The 22,561-nt window shown below is 38.8% G+C and overlaps 2 protein-coding genes across 2 annotated transcripts; both read right to left on the bottom strand.

The window, feature by feature from the left end:
- Positions 1–2,866: 2,866 nt before the first annotated feature.
- On the bottom strand, positions 2,867–7,404 carry LOC112575084. The gene is made up of 5 exons (XM_025256642.1): positions 6,995–7,404; positions 6,293–6,430; positions 5,691–5,837; positions 5,109–5,264; positions 2,867–3,913 (listed from the first exon to the last, which is right to left on the bottom strand). The coding sequence occupies exons 1-5, from the start codon at positions 7,397–7,399 to the stop codon at positions 3,884–3,886; spliced, it is 876 nt and encodes a 291-aa protein (XP_025112427.1). The 5' UTR covers positions 7,400–7,404; the 3' UTR covers positions 2,867–3,883.
- A 9,493-nt stretch (positions 7,405–16,897) lies between these two features.
- Positions 16,898–19,720, bottom strand: LOC112576022. Its single transcript, XM_025258218.1, has 3 exons — positions 19,496–19,720; positions 18,505–18,662; positions 16,898–18,080 (listed from the first exon to the last, which is right to left on the bottom strand). Exons 1-3 carry the CDS (start codon positions 19,683–19,685, stop codon positions 17,184–17,186), a joined length of 1,245 nt encoding a protein of 414 aa, XP_025114003.1. The 5' UTR covers positions 19,686–19,720; the 3' UTR covers positions 16,898–17,183.
- Between the last annotated feature and the right edge of the window lie 2,841 nt (positions 19,721–22,561).

The raw sequence follows: 22,561 nt of genomic DNA on the forward strand, positions 1-22,561 counted from the left end.
AAAACATCTTATCCTAGTCGCTGGTAGATGAGAAAATAGAAAGTGTCGGGCTTCATGAGTGTTATTATTTTCTTTTTTTATACGTAAAACATTTCTTGTGAGCAGGTCTACAGCGACATACGAACTCTTGTGAAACTGGGCCCAAGGTTGTGATGCAAGAGCTTGGCATCTCCTTTCCTTACATAAGTGGCCATTAATTTTCGGAGTCGAAATTCCTCCTACAGCCACCTTTTATATACAGGAAACGTTCATGAAATTTAGCTCTGAAGGGGCTGTCTTGAGATATGGTGTCCCACAGTGATGGGTCCAATACTTTTTGTGTTGTATACATCCCCTCTGATGTTATGTTACGCCTTGTCATATGTAAGTTATGCTAATAATACAGAGATGTATCGGTCAGCTCTACTTACTAAACTCTCTGGACTACTGCCATGGACACAGGGATGAATACCTGACGAAGTCCTGGATGCTTCGAAAACAGACTGCAATTAAATGACAAGACTGAACTGCTGCTTACTTGTCCAAAGAAATTTCTTAATCATCCTTCTCTCCTTCTAGTTTATTGTCTCCTATAAACAACTATTCCTTTCTCCGTCTCTGTCTGCAGCTTGGGTGTCATTCTCAATCAGTTTTCATCAGTATATTTTTCACATCTGCAGAAATGCTTACCTTGAACATCTTAGGGTTAATACTACTCATCATTATCTTACCATTGATACAACTAAAACTCTAATCTGTGCCTTTGTGCTCTCGAGGATGGATAAGTATCTTTCTGACAGACTTCCCAGGATTCAGAATAATGCTGCTCACCTCATCTGCAGAGTATATAGCTATGAATAGATGTCACCTATCACTCGTTCTCTTCACTGGCTGCCAATCATGGATCATATAGTCTACAAACTTTCCACTTTGACTTACTGCGCCATTTCTGGCACTAACTCCCATCTATACTCTCACAAATTCTTTACTCATCTTCTTCTTCAGCATGTCCCACTAAGACAAAGATGTATGGACAGAGGTTTTTCTCCTATGAATCTCATCAACTTGGAATGGATTATCTATCAGCCTTTAACACCGATTCTTTTACCACCTTTAAGTCTAAACTTAAGATGCATCTTTTCATAACAGCGACTTCACTTTGACCCTGCCCTGATCATTAGTTTGCATAATGCATGTTTGTAATTTACTTTGTGTATGTGAGTGTATGTTGTAGAAGTTTGTGTGTCTGTTATATGTGAATATGGGTGCATGGTTGTTGGTGAATTCAGTCGGTATGTCAGCGGTTCTCAACCTTTTACTTGTGACGCCCCCCTGACGAACAATGGTACGTCTGCCCCCCTTAGCCAGCAATGTAAGCTAATTTCACTAAAACCGGTAGAAGAAACTTTTTAAAAATGGCCACCTTCGCGCCCCCCTTGTAAGCACCTTGCGCCCCCCTAGGGGTTAGGGTTTGAGAACCGCGGGTTTAATGGATCTGTATTCCCTTTACTGTTATTCTTCTTATTATTATTATGAAAGTATTACATGCATGTATGTAGAAAAGTAGATACGTATATACGTGTATGTATGAGTACTTGCTTGGATATAATGTGCATTTTTGACCAGTAGTCTTCCTGTCCACATCATCATCTTTACACTCGACTTGTCCTTCCATACATCCATCTACAAATAACAAATACTTAAATAAAAGAGAAACATTTAATAATGCAGGAAAAAGAAAACAATATTATAGATTAACTCGCTGATTATGAATTATATAATTCACAAAGAAAAAGCATGTCCGTGGGTGCACGATACTGTAAGAGCTGTTGAATAAAATATTATAATAGATGAGTTAGTCGTGATGTCTCATTACCGTAAACTTCGGGCTATAAGCCGATACTTTTCCCCAAAGTTTATGTCCTGAGGTTTAGACAGCGATGCGGATTTTTTATAGTTTGATTACATTTTCGATGAGTTCCTAATTAATTAAATTAAATTACTTCAAAATTTAAAAAATTTAAATTTAAAATTAAAAATTAAACATTAATTAAAGTGTTAATTGTTTACATTGTTACAGTGTTAACTGTTCGCATTTTTAAATCAAGCAACACACAACTGGAGCATTCAGATCAGTTGCCAAAAACTCATGTCAACAAAAATAAACAAGAGGAAATGCCTACGATGCAACTCTCATGTTGTATATATTTGCGGCTTATTTATGGAAAAAATAGAAAGTTGTAAAAATTTAGTGGATGCGGCTTATATACAGGTTAACACAGCGATGCGGATTTTTTATATTTTGATTACATTTTCGATGAGTTCCAAATTAACTAAATTAACTAAAAATTTAAAAAATTGAAAAATTAAAATTAAATTCAAAATTAAAATTAAAAATTAAAAATTTATTAAAGTGTTAATTGTTTACATTGTTAATGTTAATTGTTTACGTTATTACAGTGTTAACTGTTCGCATTTTTAAATCAAGCAACACACAACTGGAGCATTCAGATCAGTTGCCAAAAACTCATGTCAACAAAAAAAACAAGAGTAAATGCGTACGATGCAACTCTCGTGTTGTATATATTTGTGGATTATTTATGGAAAAAATAGAAAGTTGTAAAAATTTAGTGGATGCGGCTTATGTACAGGTTTAGACAGAGATGCGGATTTTTTATATTTTGATTACATTTTCGATGAGTTCGAAATTAACTAAATTAACTACAAATTAAAAAAAATTAAAATTAAATTAAAAATTTTAAAATTAAAAATTAATTAAAGTGTTAATTGTTGACATTGTTACAGTGTTAACTGTTTGCATTTTTAAATCAAGCAACACACAACTGGAGCATTCAGATCAGTTGCCAAAAACTCATGTCAACAAAAAAAAAAAACAAGTGTTGTATATATTTGCGGCTTATTTATGGAAAAAATAGAAAGTTGTAAAAATTTAATTGATGCGGCTTATATACAGGAGCGCTTCATAATCCAAAATTTAAGGTATGGGATATGCATTCCTTTTAGACTTTACCCGTACAGAACTATAACATATAATTAATTCATTAAAACTATGCCCAACATTAATATGTAAAACAACCAGTCAATAACGATGGTTATAGGCAATCATTCTCTTCTGAAAAAAAGGAGCTTTAATATTAACCCTCCGTCATGTACCTGTGGGGACAGACTTAGTATCCCACGTGTGCTGTTGGAGTTTAATAATTAAGACAAACCAGAAACAGAAGAATTAAAACATTTTTAGGATAAATAAAGATTGGTGCGAAGCATTAATAACTGCCTCAACTCACCTAAAGAACTAGAATATAGATTAATATTATTGATAGAATCAATGGTGACAAGCCACCCAAACTACACTGATTTAAGAAGGGTAAAGGGAAATAACTGGATAAAAACGTACTCTAAAAACGTAAATAATAGCCATAGACACTCCATAAATGTGTTAATAAAATTGTTCAACTTCTCCATCTCCAACTGGAACTAGGAGCAAAGCCCATTACATAAAGTAAAACTCTAAAAACAACAACAACAAAATTACAGTTTAGAGGGTAGAAATAGGGCTACATAAGGGTCTGGCAACCACTTCAACACAACCCCACTAGGCAGGCTTCCTAGGCACCCATAGCAAACGACCACAGCAGGAACAGAGGGCACTATCGCAGTGGACCCCCCATGCAGGCTTGGCACACCTGCTAGACACCAAGAACTCGGACAAACAACAGGAAGAGAGCGCACTAGCAAGAGTAAGGCTCAAGAAAGAAGAGAGGTGAACGGCAAGATGGATGTTTGGGCAAATGCAAAGGTAAAATATATCCCACTGTGATCATGTCAAAATCGTGTCCTGGCTGCTTATGCCTCGACTGCTTGTGCCCTGGCTGACATTTTCTCATACTATAGTTGCAGGAAGTGCAAGAACCTGCACAACAAAGGGAAACAATGCACGTGAAGCTCCACAAATTTAATTAAAACGACAAACTACTCGTGTGCTAAATTCAGGGCTTCTGCTCAGGCTAAATTCTTTGGGGTCCCAGGGACCCCTTCTTCAGATTTTTAAGGGGTCCCTGTTCTTCGCCCAAATTTGAATGGGACCCCATTGACGAAAATTGAAGGGGTCCTCCGAACTTTTAATGCGTACTGTACGCAATTTTTTGCGAAAGCAGAAGCCCTGTTAAATAAGAAATGGGGATAATTGATATCATACGATAAAGAACTTATCTACAACAAACATGTTTTAAGGATGCTGATGTTACTAAAAACCTTTGAACTTTGTCGGCAAATAGTTCCTTGGCTGTAGGCAAATCGACGGTTAAATCGAATTATGTTTGGCCAAATCCATTGGGTCGAATGGACCACTCTCCGGTTTGCAGCGTTCGATTGCCCGCTAGGTACCTGTTCGTGCACTCTGTACAAGTCCACATAAATGGGGATGCTTATAAGGTCTACTTTTTCTCATATACTTATTAGAGTTTGAAAACAGAACTTTTAGAACAGCAGCTTTGGATTTCATTTCACCCACATTACAAGTAAAATATTAAGAATTTCTTTCTTGCTGCATTGTCTACTTCTTTTTACAGAACTCCTTTTACTTGATGACATTCATTAGAAACTTTTTTGTCAGCATATTCAGTTTAGATTTATGTCCCTTAGAATAGTTACAACTTGAGAAAGACCTAGTTCTAGAAGAATTTGTTTGTTTACTATAAATGCTGCCTAATTTACCGTAGAAAACGTGGCTGGCATCTCTCTCTCTCTTCATCGCTTTCTCCTCCATTTACTTCTCAAAACAATTTAATCTTAAACATAGAAATTTAAGAACAGAAATAGACGTAAAACTTGCTAAGAATTCCAACTGTCGAGTATCTTAACTTGCGAGCCATTTTTGCAGTCAACATTAAATAATGTAAGGACAGTGTCACAAGCTGCTGTATAGTGTGGCTAAAACTATTTTTTTCTCCTGTTCTCATTCCTCAAAAGACTGTGGTATTATCCAAAACTGTCACAGAAATCCGATCATCTTTTTATCTCTTATGTCCACATCATGTTAAGCTTTTCCACACTTTACTAAGATACTTTAAAGCTTGTTCCGAGCTGTGTACCTGAATGAATCTCACCTGTGTCACGTTGATGCTGAGGTCGAAAACTGCATAGCAAGGTCGCTGAACATTTCTCAAGGCGATGCCCAAGTCTCGTTCTTGGAGAAAAATGTGAAGGCTGTCGGTGGAGTCGATCATCAATCCTATGGCCTTTGATGTGTCAACATCCGCAACCTGAAAAACAAATATCGTCAAAACACATACATTCTCATCTAGGCACCAGGTTCAGCAATTTTACCGTCGAGCACGTCAACTAAATCATCTGTTGGTAATATTTGAGTGATAACTTTTAAATAATGATGAACAAAGGGTGTGTTTTGCTAATTTAATATCTAAATCAAAAACTGAAATCTGGAATTATTATTGTAAATTATTTGAACCATCAGACAAAATCAGTGTCCCCTTCAACGTTTTCTGCTCAGTATGCCGTCTGAACATCCTCCATCTCACACATTCACTATTTGATGTTCAAATTTTACAAGCATTTATTTATAACAAAGCCATTATTTAGAGTGAGAGAGGAAGGGAGATAATAAAAGAGTGAGTGTGGGGAAGGAAAGACAGACAGACAGACAGACAGACAAAAACAATGTCACCTACAACGTTGTCTGGCCAGTCTGCTGTCTGAACATCCACCATCTCACACATCCACTGTTTGATGTTCAAATCATTGGGATATGTTTGTGTTATTCCACAAAATTTTATATCATCTGGTTGCCAAGCTCGTCTCATTTCTATTACCGATACCTGGAGAAGGAGATAAAATAGTTACACAGCCTTCAAATATTAAAATAATTCAAAAACTCATTCAAAGGGTTGATAAATATTTAATCTGTTTACATTTAGCTCATTTAAAAAATAGCCATGGGTCTGGTACAAAGATACCACATCCATTGCTTTGGGTTTCCTTTAGCATTTTTTTAGAAGACTAGTCAAGAAATTAATGCTACATTTTATGTTGTTTTTCTTGCTTATACCACCCTTTCAGTCGGGTCAAAAGTTTTCTACAAATAAAATCCTACCGAAGGAAGCTATATGGTGCTGGTGAAAATAAAAGCACCATGACTTTAAAATTCATTTTGTTTTGAAGACTAAAACTATTTGACAGTCTCTTTATTTTTTTCATCCTTTAAACAACAATCGTCTTCAATATCATTGTTAGCCTTAACGGCGGTGTTAAAGCAGCGAAGGGTTGTTTTTACCTGATATAAAACATTCGACACCAGAGCATCACGTGACACCACAACACCTTCACACGCACCCTGACACTCGGCCAACTTCTGGTTCAGCGCGAGCATCACGCTGGAGCCGCGATTTTTGTGGAAAACGAATTCTATCTCCTGTGAGATTTAAAAAACATGGTATTGTTAAACATCTAGTGTCATATTTTTTTCTAATAACTAATTAAATTATTAGAGTTATTTTTATAAAGCTCAGTCCAAGATATACAAGATACAATTTCTCTAAATCTTAGTGGATGTCTTCCTTCCGTTCTGGAACTATCCATCTAAAAACAAATCCATGAACAGAAATAAGTCAGCTACACTGATGTTGGGATTGTAGGGCTGTGTTGAGGTTGACAGTAGAAGTGATAATTAGGCTAATTAGGACTGTGGACTAAAGTGATCGCAGTTTGTGAATTGCGATATTTCTTTGCGTGTATGCCAGAAACGAAAATTGATATTCACCCAGATTGATGGGTTAATGCGTTCCTGACCTGAGTTAACCCAGTCAATAAACAGTCACCTAACCATATCTCTCCTACTTGCCACAAATGTAAATCAAAAATTTCATAATCAAGAAAGTCTAAGAACTGTGTGAAAGATGCCATAAATCCTTGTCTCCTCCTCTATCCCAACAACTACGCTAACAAAAAAAATTTAGAAATAAACAGTTTTTCTTACTTCAAGTCTTTCCTCTTGTAGTGTGAGTTCACACTTTATTTGTCGGACAAAATTGTTCAAGTCCACCATTTTGACAAAGGCCGTCGTGTCGATCTCTGATGGCCAGGTGGCGCTCAAGTCCAGAGTCTTGATCCTGTCCTGTAAAGTTTGCTTGGCGTAGATGAGCTGGGGGCAAGGACACACTGCTCCTGCGCGTGAAACAATTCTCGCGTGGGATTTGACCCTCGCTAGTCGCATTTCAATGTCGTAACTAGCGTCGCGCATTGACTCTAAGACTTTTCTCGAGCTAGCAGACTTTAATGGTTTTGTATATTTGTTGAAAATCGGCACCAGACGATTGCACAGCTTTTCATACGAATTCCATCCTATCAGACAAGTGTTTAGCTCATTTATGCTTTTTTCCATCTTGTTTCCCGCCGAAGAAAGAGTTTCGTTTAGGTCTCTCACTGCTTCTTTAGCTGCATTCATTTTGCTGTCCAGATCTTTCATCTCAGGACACAATTTGTGTGTTTCCGCAACACATGAGCCGCAAACAGCAAACCCGTGATTTGCGCAATAATACTTTATTTTTTCGCCATGGCATTCACACAGTGGAATGCGGCTAGCAGCCAGACTTTCAGCTGTTACACTCCCTAGACTCTTTACTTCGTGACTACGGCTCATCGAAAAATTTTTGTGTACGTTGGTGCAGGCCGGACACAACATTTCCCGGCACTGCAGACAGATGGAGTCGGCTTCTTCGCGACGACACCCACAACAGACGGGTGTCTGGGTCTTCAGGTCGACGCTCAACACCAACGCATCCATGACAAAATCTGTGGGCAGAGAGTCGGCAATGCTCTCTGGACTCTGAGATTCCAGTGCCTCCTGGCTAGCGATGGGATCTTGGCATAAAGGACAATCAGGGTGGTTTTTTGACTTTATTATAGAGACAATACACTCCCTGCACAGGAGATGACCACAGAGTAAAATCTTCGGCTCGAAGAAATTATTATGACACACCGAGCACTCTGTGTCAGGTGGCTCACAAGATACTGTTTCCATGCTGGAATGCGGATCTAGAAAATCAAAAATATATATAACAACAGAAATATAGTTTTTTTTTTCTTTTCTTTCCAAATATCAAAGAGGCATTAATTAGCTTTAGTTTACACGCCTTTATTGATTCACTATAAAGGTTTGTTGTCTCACATCGGGTGCGTACCCACAACCAATCGACTTAATTTATTTTATCTCATTTTGTTCTAGTTACCATCATCAAGGTAAATTGTCAGCCAATTTATTTTATTTTCATCACGGTTGTATGATCTGCATGGTGTTTTATTTAAACGCTACATTTGCAGAAAAACTGTATAAGTATTTTGTCCAGAACTATGCCAAGAAATACTAGATCATCTGTTAATAAAAAGAGAGCCATTATGCACATAGGTTCTGAATGATTGTATGTATAAACTGGTATCTAAATTTTAAATGGGACGCAACTCATCTAAAATGCTCTGTAGAGTTGCTTCCCTTCAAATAAATAGCGAATAACCAGTAAGTTAGCATACAGATGTATGTGACCCCTAGGACACATTAATTGTAGCTCTGAAAACAATATTTAATACGATATGAAATTATTAACAGCTATGCAAAGACTGCAGACATCATCATCTTCTAGTCCCATGTGGAATAATATTACTTTTGTCCCCAGAGTTCTATGTAGCATCTGATTTGAAGCTATTTTAATTAAATATCTTTTATACTATGCATTGCTTTAAATAAAACATTAAACATTAAATAAAACATTCAATAAATACATCTGCATATTGTACTATTTTACTTTCAGATTTGTGCATTTTTATACCTTTTATATATTTGTTTTTTCTTTTCATAATAGCAAAAATATCTACGCACTGAATAAATAAATAATGTGAGATGGGGTCCCCCTCCTTGCATCCTCTTCTAATTTGGAACCATGCTGATAATTCAATCAAAGGAATATTTTTTAAATTATTAGGGCTGAGTATTCTTCTGTTACTTCTCTAATAACGTTATTTTTTGAGTTAGATAATTTTTGTCCTCTAAATGTGATGAATTTAACTTCAATTGATTGAAATCTTCTTTCCTCTTCTTTATTGCTTAATGATAGAGTGATCATATAATGGTCAGCTCGATCTCCTGGTAAGCAAAATTTACGTTTTGTTACATAAATTGTGCTCACCAAATACCAGACCCTTTCTTTTACAATAAACAGTTTAGCACACATATGCAAATTTATCTACATACCTTTAGATAGTCTGACTTATATACATAGATTGGGGTACTTACGTTTAGAAGCTCTCAACAGCGACAGCAGTTTGCAGTGTTTGGTGCTCCACTTTGTCAACAGACTAACTCTTCAACATTTACCATGAAGGACCTTACATTCCAGCCTGCAAGAGCGGCGGGCATTTAAAGGGATGTCAGACGAACAGGAGGGAAACGTGGAATACGATGCTAAACTGACGACAGTTGAGAGAGGGCGTGACTTGTAGGCGGTGCTAGTGACGCATACATCGAGCTTTTTCTCTGCAGCCCAGGCACGTGATCGTGTCGCATCCCTCTACCCTCTGTTTCCCCCCCCCCCTTTTGTTCCCCCTCCCCGCATGTAGCTGCGACAAGTCAAAGGCCGAAGTCGAAGTGGGTGTATTTTTGAAATGGTTTCGCCTGTGGGAGGGAAGGTAGGGGTACCCGGTGGTGTACCAGCGGTCAGTTTCCCCTAACCGCTACCCTGGTCCCGAGGCAGGGTGGAGACCACATGCGATAAAACGAGCAATAAAATGTCTTTCTCAATTCTCAGCCGAGTACTTGGTGTTGGCGGTTAGAAAGCTGATGGGAAACGGTTTGGAACTGAACATAATGTCAGGGTTAGGACCGACAATTGAATGTATTCTCCATAAAATGAAAAAAAAAAAAAAAAAGGGGGAGAAAAAGATGAACAGCGGATATGACACAAACACAAAGACAACTGAATTTTAAAACAAAGTATACATAACAACTGGAAAATAAAATAATAATACTACAGTATGGACACTAGCCTACTTGCACGTCGCACTCAAAACTTGGGTGGAATGCATAGACCGTACATGTAAGCATGGACTGCAAGCCAAATATTGATATCCCCGCTAATCAGGAAAGAAAGATAAGAGATAGAGAGAAAGACAAAAGAGCAATAAAAATAAAGTTTGAAAATTCAGTTGTTTTTATGTTCGTGTCATTTGCGCTGTGAATTCTTCTGTCTTTTGAATATTCTAGTTTTGTTTGTTTGTGTACACGCTTTGCCGACAGCCAGGTGGGCGGGGTAAAGGTGAACAAACACGGTCGGCTGCCATGGCAACAAAACATCTGAGTCAGCCCACTAGTACTTGCTGTAGGGTCGTGAGAAAGGTGAGGCGAAATGGCTTCTATCTGAACATGCTGTCGTGGTTAGGACTGTCAAATAAATGTTTTCTCCATGAAATAAAGAAAGATAAAAATGAGACGGATGAACAGCTGAAATTAGACAATCATACAGATAACAGAATTTAAAAACAATTAATTTTTTTTTCATCTCTTGATCTTTCTCTCCATCTTTCTTTACTCATAAGAGGGGATAATAATTTTTAATATTTTCAGTCCATTCCTCCTGATGACTGACCTAAAGTACACCTCGGTTTGAGTACAATGTTCGTACTTTTACAAATGGCCAACGATTCACGACAGCAACATAGTGCCCCCACGCTCTTTCTTCACTTATCTTACCCGACAATGATGCCGGGTGGAGGTCATCGGTGCTTGTGTCTTCCTGAGTCGACAAAACCGAGAACTGGACGTGGAGAAGACCTCTACAATCAAAAGGGTTAGGACCAGTTTAGCACCCGTGCTTTTGTTTGTGTGTTCTCCCTTGTGAGAAGAGAGAGAGGACAGGAAAGGAGACAAAGGCAAACAACCCAAATAACACAAACAAAAAGGCAATGGAATTTTGAAACTTAGTTTTTATTAAGGTGACCAGACGTCCCGCATTAGGCGGGACAGTCCCGCTTTTGACCTCGTGTCCCGCCTGCTCATCGGGCGGAACGCCTAATGTCCCGCTTTCTGGCTTTCTGGCAAGTCCATCAAATGTCCCGATTGTCTTTAAAAATCACTTTTTTTGGCGTTCTTTGACGGTGACGACACCATCATCGGCACGTGTCCCGCTTTCGCCCCCGAAACGTCTGGTCACCTTATTTTTATTGGTCTCGCTTAGTTTTTTGTTTTTCATTCCCTTTGGTGACCGACATACGGCACTGCATCTGGATTTGGGTTAAGTGTTCGTACTTTTCGCACAACCCAAGTGGACATCAGTTCACACCTGTGGCACAGCACCCATTCACCTTCTGCCAAAGAGGTTTTTCTATCCAGGTATCTCCTGTCCCTCCAGAGTCCAACATACATTGCTTTCTGAACAACTAAAATTTTGGAAAATTAATGCAAAGCAAAAGAAAGAATTTTATTTTTGTAATTATACACTTTGAAATTAAAACAAAATGTATCAAATCCAAAGCTATGCAATAAACTTTGTCAAAGTCATTTTTCTAACAAAACATGTGATCACATATTTTCTATTCTCATGAAATGCTGCATGCCATTTTTCATTTTATTTTACATGATTTACAAAAAGAACTAATTATAACAATCTTTAATTGCAGATCACACTGACTGTAGGTCTGGCTCAGTGAATTTTACCAGTTAGTTTATTTTGTCTCCCTCTATGATTTCATGAGGATCACTATACAAGCACAGGTTTTGTGTTTTTAATAGTCTACATGCACATCATTATTATATCCATCTAAACATTTTCTGTTAATTGAAAAAAAATTGTCAAGAGACTTACATCCATAGTTTTGTTTTGTCATTACTTTAAAGACTAAAAGTAATATTTTGATTTCAAATACATTATTGCACAGAGTTCACCGCTAAAATTGTTCTACTTTCATAAAGAACAGCTTTGATTAAACTCTTAATTAACTTGGTGATTTGAGTCACTTAATGCCATTATTTTCTCTGAAGTCCCTACTAGGATTTATTTGAGAGACTGGGTCTTGTTTGTAGCTTTTGTCGCGTAACGCGATCGGGCGTTGCGGGACTCGCTCTCTCACATGCACACTCGCAATCACACAGACAAACCTCCGCGCGCCCGACACGAGCAACGAAGCCAACAACCACTCCTCAGTGGACGCAAAACGCGCACACGAAGCTACAACACAAAACTAAAATTTATTGGCGGTCGTATAGTGCGACCGCCAGCTCAAAAAAAAAAAAAAAAATATGGAAGAAAGGAAAGACAGAGAAAACAAAATCCCTGTTATACAGGTGGTCAAACAAAGCAAATAGGGGAGCACCCCATCATGACACACACGCACATAAAAAAAAAACAAAAAACAAAAGGGAAATCAGACACAATCCCACGGATGTGCAAACCCTCCCCTCTAGCTAATGGCGCTCGCGTGGTCCGACGCGCCCCCAACTGTCACCGCAGTTCAAAAGAGTATTCCCCCTTCCAGGCCACTGCCTGAGTCACCCGCCGTTCACAGCCACGGACCAATTCCAGTGTCACACCCTCTGCTATTGCCAGGAACACAGTTCGTCCCCGCGACTCCAGTGTCGGGGCTTGACCAACGGTCAGCTGATACTTCAGCGCAGGTCTTGTCACACGCAGGTGGTCAACGGTGCCGTGGACAAGCTGCACCCATCCCGCCTGCTGAATGAAGAGTTGTAATTTCGCTTGGAATGCTATTATGTCCGCATACACATGCGAAATCAACTTGTCTTTCCCTTGTAGTTTGGTGTTGAGTTCATTCAGATGTGACCTGATGTCGCATAAAATCGCCAAATCCCACAATCACAAGGGGTCGCTCAGCTGAGGCACTTGCTTTGATTTCTCCGTCATTAACATTTCAATCCCATGTCTCAATTAAAAAACCGTTTTAGTACCTTTCCTCGGCTTAACCAGCGGACTTCACTGTGAAAGAGAACGTCTTCATAATCGCATTCTATTTCTGTCAAAAATTCCTTGAAAGTTCTGTGGTTCAACGCCTGCGATCTCATGAAGTTTACAGTGCTGACCACAATCTTCATCACATGGTCCAGACTCAACACCTTGCCACAGAGATTTTGTTGGTGAATAATGCAATGAAGCCGCAGAGGCTCGGTTCCATTAGACGACGACTTTTCTAATAACCCTTGATGCCAGTCCGCTGAGGCATCCAGCCATACTTCTGGCACCATCGGTAGTCACTCCCATTAATTTTTCCCAAGAGCAAGACCTTCTATTACGGCTGAAACTTTTTTGAACAGGTCTTCGCCAGTGGTGCTCCCGTGCATGCCCCTCATGGATACTAACTCTTCTGTAATTTCAAAATCGCTGTTTGTACAGCGAATAAATACCAATTTCTTTAAAAATAGATTCCTTGGTTATTGAACTAACAGGAAAATAAACTTCTATGTTAAAATAAAAGTTAGAAATTGTCTTAAAATACATTTTAATCGAGGTACCCCACGGCGATCCGTCCTGATTTCCACAGGAAAATGACGAAATTCAAACGCTGTTTTAGTATTGTTTCTCTAGTATTGTTTCTTTAGTATTGTAAGAACCCCACTGTTTTATACCTTGCTAGAAAGCCCGGCGTCTGTATTTTAATCTCTTTAACGGCTGATTCAAATATTAACCAATCAAAAGATCACTAATCCCCTGTGGAATGCGGCGTCCCTCGTTCTCAAACACTGGTTTCCTCCAAAGACGAAAATCAAGAATGAAATCCATTGAAACTTTGAGAGACGCCCTTACGTAGGGATACATACTTCTTCTTCCCTTTTTTAGGTTTTTATTATTATTAGCATGCCGATTTCCTGTACTGTGGGCAGCAGCTTCGCGGGCCGGACGGCACCGCGTCCCGGATGTGGACCGCGGGCCGTAGGTTGGGCATCCCTGTTCTACATACTAATTGGTGTTTTACGCCGTGCCAGCAACTAAGGCTATATTACGGCAAGCAACCAGCCCTGTAAACAGATGCCACGTGCAGAGAAAGAATAGCGTGCCCGAGACGAGAAATGAACTCAGGGCAGCCAACCTTCACTGTATTGGTGACAGGCGTTAACAGCGCTAACCGTTTGCGCCACCGGGCCGCTCCTGTTCTACATGGATTCCACCACTCATGGATCGATTTTTGGTGTCATATTTTGCTAAGTATTTTTTATGTAAATAAATTGTTTGACTTTATGTTATAAATAATTATTTCAAAAATAACTTTCATGCGGTAAAAAATTATTGACTGTAATTTTTATGTAAATAATTGGATGAATGCTTGTTTTATGTTCCAAAACAACTTTAATGCTTTAAATAATGTAAACTGTTAAAAATATTTTTTTTTTAAATAATAAAATTGTTTAATGATATATCTTGCCTACTATTTGAGCGTTGTGAGGAAACGAAGAGATTTTGAAAAGCTGTTGAATGTTTTCTTCATGGTGTGCCAGCCTGTGAACCAGTGTAAGCAGAGTGTGAGATAGGGTGAGGATGCAGCAAGAGGGGGTGGGGGTGGCTCTTCTACACAATCCTAAACAAGCGTCCACCTCTCCGAATCCCTTTCTCTTCTCCCCGGTACCCTGACTCGGCAGTGTCTTCTCACTTTCAACCCCCAAAACCACAATACCTCTCCCAACAATTAAGTATGCAATTACACCTCCTCTGACCCTTTGCTCTCTCTGACCCAATCTCTCATCACTGATTCCTCTCTCCCTCTCTAAATACATCACTCTTTCTTTTTTTTCTTTTTTTTTTAAACATCTAAATGACACACATTCCGGAAACGTCCATCATTCACACCCTTTCGCCCTCGCACGTGTTCAGTTCTAGTACGTTGACTAGGTCCCTGATATCTCTCCCCCCTTCCATAAAAAAAACAAATTTTACCTATTTACCTAATTTTTTTTTCCATTGTCAGTAAATGTAGGTCACATGACAAACACTGAACTGCATCACAATGTTAATGTTCGTAGTCACTGTCTTTTTCTGATTTCACATTAAACAAAGATACACATTTATTTCACGACACGTCTCTTCTGAAAATCCACAGTCATAGAATGCTTATGTTCTCTGTCCCTGAAACTGTACCTTACATAGTCATGCAATGATTAGCTTGACAGTTCCTCTTCTTGAAAACTCTCACAATTTTTGTCTTTCTTGTCCTTGCCCTCCGGATCAACACTTAGCAGCAGATATACTAATTCTTTGAAAGTTGTCGCATGATAGTCCTCTGAAAATGCTCGTCTCTTCTTGGCTTTTCCCAGATCTGTCTTGAGTTCTTTGAAGGTCTGATGAACCTCAAACTCTTTGGTCAAGATGCCAGCGTCTGTCATCTTTTCCTCTGTCTCACTCGACATCTGTGTTCTCATGCTCAGACACCTTTTCTCTCGTCATCATAGATTTGTTCGAGTTCTCTTATCACTTTTGTCAATCGCTCCACCGCTTTATTAGTCTCAGCTTGGGCTGCTATCTCCATTTCCAGATATTCCAGTTTTGTTACAGTATTCTCAAGTTCTTTCTTCATACTTTGTTCACGTTCCTTGTAGAATTTGATTTCTGCCAAGGCTTTCTGTAGGTCGCCAGACTGTTTCTTATGACCTAATGTGCTTTTTTGTTTTGAGCAATGCGATAGGAAACTTGATACGAAGCCATCACAGCTTTCTTAGGAATTGATGTATGTGAGACAAATTATTATTTTTTTTTTCTCTTTTGTATTCTTGCAATTTTTGTTAAAAAAATCGAGAGGTTTGCAAGCTAACTCCACATGCCGAGTTTCCAAATGGCGCCGTAGTTTGTTTGGCTTCATACTCTCTGGAGCTAATATTGCGAGGCAAACAACACACTGTGGCCCTTCTTTACCATCAGCAATAATGTTGGTAAAACCAATTTTCAAGTATTCATTGTCATACTTTCTTAGCAGGCCTTTCTGGTTTTTCATCGGCTCCGGCACCTAAAACTTGCACATTGCTCGTTTCTTCACTTTTTCTTTTCAAAAAGGCACCGCAATCAGTTCCTTTTCGTATCACAAATTTATCCTGGCTATCTGCACCAGAACAAACACGTGTTCTTCACCTCCAAAATTTGGATTAAAACGGCTGTCTTTATCCCGTCCCAGAAACTGTCTTTCGTCTGTTCCCACGGCCTGGTTACGTAACGTACCCTCGACCTTTCCTTCCACCCCTCTCCACACCTGGGATCAAAGGCCAGACTTCTTAGCCTTGTGTGTCCACATGTGGAGTGTGACTGTTTGAGAGAGTGTGTATATGTGTGTGCATGTGTGTGTGTGCGTAAGGGTATTACGTACGCGGCGACGGACGTGTGTGAAGGTGCATGCATATGCGTGTGCATGTGTACGCGTGTGATGACCGTGTGTACATATGCGACTGTGTACGTGAGTGAGTGCACTATCTGGCCATGGCCTTCCTATAAATGAGTCAGGTGGCTCCCTAATTAGCTAACTCGGGTGTGACAATAGGTCCAGTGGCCACTGGCGGGACAGTTCAAGGCCGGCCATTACGAACGCAGCAGACGTGGGAAATGGACAGTCCTGTGGGAACCGTTCGAACTCTCTCCACAAATATAACGAAGTAACTAAGTACACTACTAGATTGCAACACAAAAACAAAGAAAGCTGCTCTAACACCAACAGCCCCCTCACCACTCGGTTACACAATGTAAGCTAATTTCACTAATACCGGTTTAAGAAACTTTTAAAAAATGACCCCCTTCGCGCCCCCCTTGTAAGCGCCCCACCTTTTGAGAATAGCTGCTGTATGTTATTCATGTAAAGCGCTCTTAGCAAACCATTATTATTATTTGTAAAAGACAACAACAAAACCTTTCACACAAGTTTTTTATAAAACGTTTTGTTTATAAAATGTTTTGTTCAAATGCAGAATCAAGGAAGAAGTCCTGAATGCAGACTAAGAGAAGTAAAGATCATGGACAAGTCCTGCACTACATAAATAAAGAGAATTTCAAAGGAATGATCTGGATAAAATCTTAATTATCTGCTTCTCTTGAATGGATTGTGTCGTTCTCCTTTGTCACTCTACAGATCAAAACAACTGATAAGTCTTGATGCAAAATCACCTTTCACTATTTAAATGTCCAAGACATAGCATTTTAAGCCCTGATCCCACCCAATGTATTATTGCTAGAGGAGCCTGCAGGCATTTCAAAGTGCACAGGAGTGTCATCCTCATCGTCAATTTGGAAACCACTACCTCTCTTTTCATATAAGTTCTTCTGACTTTCTAACTCTCCTTGTGTTGACTTTGCTTCGGCACTTTTTAAACTATCTTTAACACTGTTTGCAGTTGCTCTGGTTTCACCCACCCTCTCATCCTTGACTGCAGCCATCTGGTCTTCCTGCATTTGATACTGCAGAATGACCTCCTGAATTGCTATCATGCACTTTTTTCGCCTCCTATAATCTGTGATAAGGTCCAATTCATTGGAGATATGCTTGGCAAACACAAACGAGGGATGATCCTGAGATGACAATGTTGTGGCCATGAGGGTCTGCATGAGATGAAGGGTATGGGAGAGCGAAGCTGGAATAGAAGGCATCCTCTCGCTACCAGGACTGTTCAGGGACACAGCAGGACCAAAAGCAGAACTCCGTGAACGTTTCCTGGTCCTCTCTGGAGTCACTGATTGTAGAGATACATCGTTAATAAGCCGCATGGCAGGAGTGCTAGCAGGACCAACAACTTTTGGTTGTGGTTTGGGATCATGAGAACGCAAGGATATTGGGTGATGATTCTGAGGTGCCCTGCATTTGGCTTGAGGTCTCTCTCTGTTTTTTGTGAATGATAAGTTCTGGACTGGCGCTGAAGTACTTGAATTAGCAGCTGGGGCATCTGAAACACTGTCACTGATGTCATCAATCTCATCAGCATTGTCATCACTGTCATCTGCACTGACTTTGATGGGTGGTACACTGGTTGGAGTCCCAGTTACCTCAACGTCTTTTTCAGCTTCTTTATCTGCTTCACTAATATCATCATCATCATCATCCTGAAAATAAAAACCAGCTGGTTTTCACAATGCCCCAAAAAATCTGAGATTTCAGATTTGAAAGAAAAAACTTCTTACTCATGAATAACTGAATTATTAAAAATTTCAAGGTAAAAATTCAATACATAGTAAAAATGCTACTTCCTGAAATGTTATCAAGCTTTTGTGATATTCTTAGCTTTGGTCTGCTGATGCTGTAGTTTGGACTAATGACTACAAATCTGATATACATCTGCCATGTTCAGAACATATGTCCTGTCTCTAACAGGTGATGTTGCTGGAGTTAATGAAAATAGTTTTTGAACATTCACATTGTGCTAACCAGATATCTAACACCTGTCTTTAATTATGGATGAATACAAATCTCTTAACTGCATCCACATTTACAAGTGTATTTGCACTTATTGTACACTTGCATATGTACCTTCTTGGGAAAATGGCTCCTTAAAAATGAATCTAGGAAGTTGAACCAACGCCACTGAGAACGATATGGTATGCCCGTTTTATCTGATTCCAGTGTTTTCTTCAACTCCCTTCCATACTGTGCTCTGATGTTTCTTATTTTGGCAATTACTTGATCAGCTGTTGCAGAAAAACTTCTTGTATTATAACAGATATATAAAAATATCATTATAAGAAAATAAGCTTTTGCAGACCTATGTAAATGACACATTTTGTTATCTCAATAATTTCTGCATGAAACTATCAGAGTAGTTATAATAGTGCCTTGACAAAAATGAGTTTCACTTTCCAAATAGCCACAATAATTTGTTGCTGTGTTGACAGTACACATATTTGTAAAATTTGTGATATACCAATCAACAACATTTTTCAGGCAGAAACAGTTTTGTTGATGTGGATGGAGAGAACTTTATACATAAATGTAAGGAAGAGCAGAATCAGCAGCCACATTACTAGCAAAAATGTATACATTAGATTTTGCAAGGGTAGTGGAACAGGCTCTAGTCTATGCTTTTGCTTGGTGCTAAGATGCAGCAAAATATTCAAGTTTATTACTATTTTAACTTAGGAAAAATTCGAAAAACTGAATAAGATTTAACAAAGATTACATTAGCACAAACCTTTAATTTGGCTGGCTAACTTAAATTCATTTATGCCTAAATCTTAGCTTGTTATTTCGGACAACTCTCATCCTTTTAAAACGTATTTGCCTCCCCTTCCCCAAGCTCTCGTGTTTACTCAATAACACAGATGATCATCACGGACGTCGAATCAACACAATGACAGGGAATTAAAACGTGTGCTTAATGACCGCATTTAAAATATTGAATCACTTCATGCTTATATGGAATTTACGCGGAAAAATTTATAAGCCAATGTATTGCCACCCTTTGGCTAGGGGGAGGATAGGGGGTGGAAATAAACCTACTACGGTGACTTTCCTTTGTACTTACCCGTCAAAAATATGCCGGTCTCCAGACGCATGCCATTCACTATGCTACGAAAAGCTGCTTGTTTTGCATTTCTCTGGGTATACTCTGGACACTGCATATTCCAAAGGCATTCACAACCAGAATACAGGCCTAGAAGAATGTCTACGTCGTGTTTACTTAACTCCGCTGCATACGGTCTTCTGCCGGCCATTTTGCTTCGAACCGGATATGGATGAACTCCACGGCGATTGGTCGGAGAGATGGAAATGGTCGCGGTATCAGACGACAGTGTTAGGTGGATTGCTTCGTTCCAGGAGCTTCTTATAGCTGTCAAGTTGCAAAAGTACTATCCGTCCAATTTCTTTAATCTTTGCTGAACATTTTTCTCTTACGAAAACTAGCAAATGAAAGTCGCGTCGCAAAAGTCTGTGAAAAGTGGACAGTGATCGAGTCTGAGCGGCATGGTTACACATGATGGGTGCTCATATATCATGAAAATAATGTGAGTTAAAAACTACACAAAATGCTACTAAAACTGTGTGTGGAGTTTCTTCTTTAAATAGACTAGCCATTTGAACAGGCATCATTAATCCTTCTCAAAGAGTAGATCTTCATATTATATTTTTAAAAAAACCAAAAAAAAAAAAACTGGTATTCAGGATGTCAAAGGGGTAGACTTGCACCAAACAAAAACTGAGAGGTGGAAACAAAGTAACCTGCTGCTACTACCAGTCATCAATGTATAAACATGCCTGACCCTTACAATGAAAGTCCCAATAAAGTACAATAATAAAGAACTAAGTTATTAACCTTATGTTATGAAAGCTTATAAGAAAAATACAAAGTTTAACATAATGTAAAATAAAGAGGTAAATGGAAAGTGTAAGAAGACAAAGCATAAAGAACTGGGAGTAGGTGAGAAGATAAATGCAAATCAGCTATAAGAGAAAATGGTGGAAGAAATTGAAATTTTAAATTGGTGCTGGAAAAGAAGGGGAGAAAGTATTGAATTTTAAACAGACCCAAATAAGAAATTGAGTGATCCCAGTCTTTTCAAAACACAGAACAAATAATTGTGCATGAAGAGAGAAGAAATGTTCTCCAATATTTGTGGCTGCATTTTATAAAAAAAAAAAGAAGGTAAAGCCATGAAAACAATGGTACAGTGTTGATATCATGTTAACTAGATGAGGTTATTTGTCCTGATGACTTTAACTGTTAACTGTATATTTACCATTTGCTTATTCTAGATTGACAGCATATGTTCATCATTGGATGCAAGAAGTTTTGAGTGGAAAGGGAGATTAAAGACTGCAGTGGTAACAGCCACCACACAATTCTCTTGCTTGTTCTCTCCATCTCTGATTGTTTCCCCTGGTCTCTGTTCCTTCTCTCTGATTATGGCATCAAATTTAGTTGTTGAAGTATGCTGAAATTTTTTCTGTACGGTATTTTCATTGCAGCCACACCTGACAATGCTTTTAAAAAGCATCTTTTGGGCAAAAGACACTAGCTAAACATCATCTATGATCTTCCAATAGACAAAAGGAATAGCTCTGAAATATTAGTAATGGTAATAATAAACGTAATTTATATAGTGCATTATTATGCTCACACAGAAGCATGCTGTCAGTGTTTGAGACAAGAACAAGAAAAAAAAAAAAAAGACAAGGAGAGCACATGAAAAATGGATAAACAATTAGGTAATAACAGACAAAACATACAAAACACTAAAAAAGAATTGAGTAAATTAGACGATGATCAGAAATTTGCATAGTTATCAGCAAGAAGCACAAGCAGACATTGCAAACTCCATGTTATTCATAAGATATGAGAACAAAGAGGCAATCAGTGCAGTACATAGAGAAATGTTGTAACATCGTCATTCTGCTTATGAAAAATGGAGATCAGCATTGTTTTGGGTTTGTTAATGCCTGTCAATCAACAAATAAGGAGGTAAAGATATTTCGGTCTGGCACAAATGCAGGCCAAAGCATTTTAGTACATTCAATAGTCAAGTATGGCCTGATAAGGCCTCTCCTGCAAAAGAAATAATGGATTTGAACTGACATGATCTAAAGAGATTTGTCAATGTAAACAACCAGCAAAGCTTCTGTTTAGGAAAGGGAGATCATTGTACCACAGCATGTAAAAAGATTTAGAATAGTTGATGTCTGGGTCATCTTCACTCAAGGTTGTGTTCTTTACTGTCAGAATATAAACCATTTCCCTCTTGTAGATCATTTTCACCATCCTCTTCAAAATGGGCTGGCTACCTTGCTGTGATATAGCTTTCGCTGCTGGCTCACCGTAAAACATCAGTTCCCTCCCCCTCTGGCTTTGTCAGATTCCTCTGTGGATGCGTGAGTGATAAATGTTCTATTGAATTCCTTATGTTTGCTGTTTTAGGCACAGGCAGAATCCGAGTGGATTATTAAAGGGCTTGGCAAGATGACAGATCCATCAACTATCTTACACTCTCACGTAAACCCATTATTAAATGAAGCAACAAAGTGTTGTGAATGATTATCAGGAGGGCTTATGGACTGTGCTCTAACACTTATTATGCAGGTGCATGCATGAAACTTTACCAGAATTTTTAAGTATAAAGCAAGATAAGTTGGTGCCCAGGGGTAACATGGGGAACTGAGACGCAAGTTGTCTGCAGATTTTGATGATTTTTTAATATTTTTTAAAACTCGGTGGTTTTCTATAGTTTTCACAGACTTTAACAGATTATGCTGCAGAGCAACAGGTCTTGCCCATGTCTCCTTACACCAGGTTGCGAAGGTTTTCCTATGGCTTGGAGACCAACACTGCATTTGTCTGGCAGATCTCCTCCACAGGGTGAGGACCATTTTACTTGCCTCTCCTGAGTGGTAGTTAGGTTACTGGGGCAACATGGGGAACTCAAGGACAAGCATCTTGTTTCTAAAGTTACAAAAGTGGTTTTCAGACCCTACAAATGTTGTCTTGCCCCTACAGCTATAGTTATAAAGTCGTCTAAAATGAATTAATTCTAGGGTAAAGAAACGTGTCTACAGGGTCTAAACGCCACTTTATAACTTCAGAAACAAGATGCTTTTC

This window comes from Pomacea canaliculata, linkage group LG11, assembly GCF_003073045.1.
Source record: "Pomacea canaliculata isolate SZHN2017 linkage group LG11, ASM307304v1, whole genome shotgun sequence".
In the NCBI taxonomy this organism is placed as follows: domain Eukaryota; kingdom Metazoa; phylum Mollusca; class Gastropoda; order Architaenioglossa; family Ampullariidae; genus Pomacea; species Pomacea canaliculata.

Bases quoted from the DNA above. Each gene is read 5' to 3' on its own strand.
- LOC112575084 (XM_025256642.1), bottom strand. From the start codon at position 7,399: ATGGAAAAAAGCATAAATGAGCTAAACACTTGTCTGATAGGATGGAAT. The intron at 5,838-6,292 runs GTAAAAACAACC...CTCCTTCTCCAG, and splicing joins TGTCGAATGTTTTATATCAG to GTATCGGTAATAGAAATGAG. The intron at 3,914-5,108 runs GTGAGATTCATT...TTTGTTGTGCAG, and splicing joins TCAGCATCAACGTGACACAG to GTTCTTGCACTTCCTGCAAC.
- LOC112576022 (XM_025258218.1), bottom strand. From the start codon at position 19,685: ATGGCCGGCAGAAGACCGTATGCAGCGGAGTTAAGTAAACACGACGTA. The intron at 18,663-19,495 runs GTAAGTACAAAG...TTTCTGCAACAG, and splicing joins GACCGGCATATTTTTGACGG to CTGATCAAGTAATTGCCAAA. The intron at 18,081-18,504 runs GTACATATGCAA...TTTTATTTTCAG, and splicing joins GGAGCCATTTTCCCAAGAAG to GATGATGATGATGATGATAT.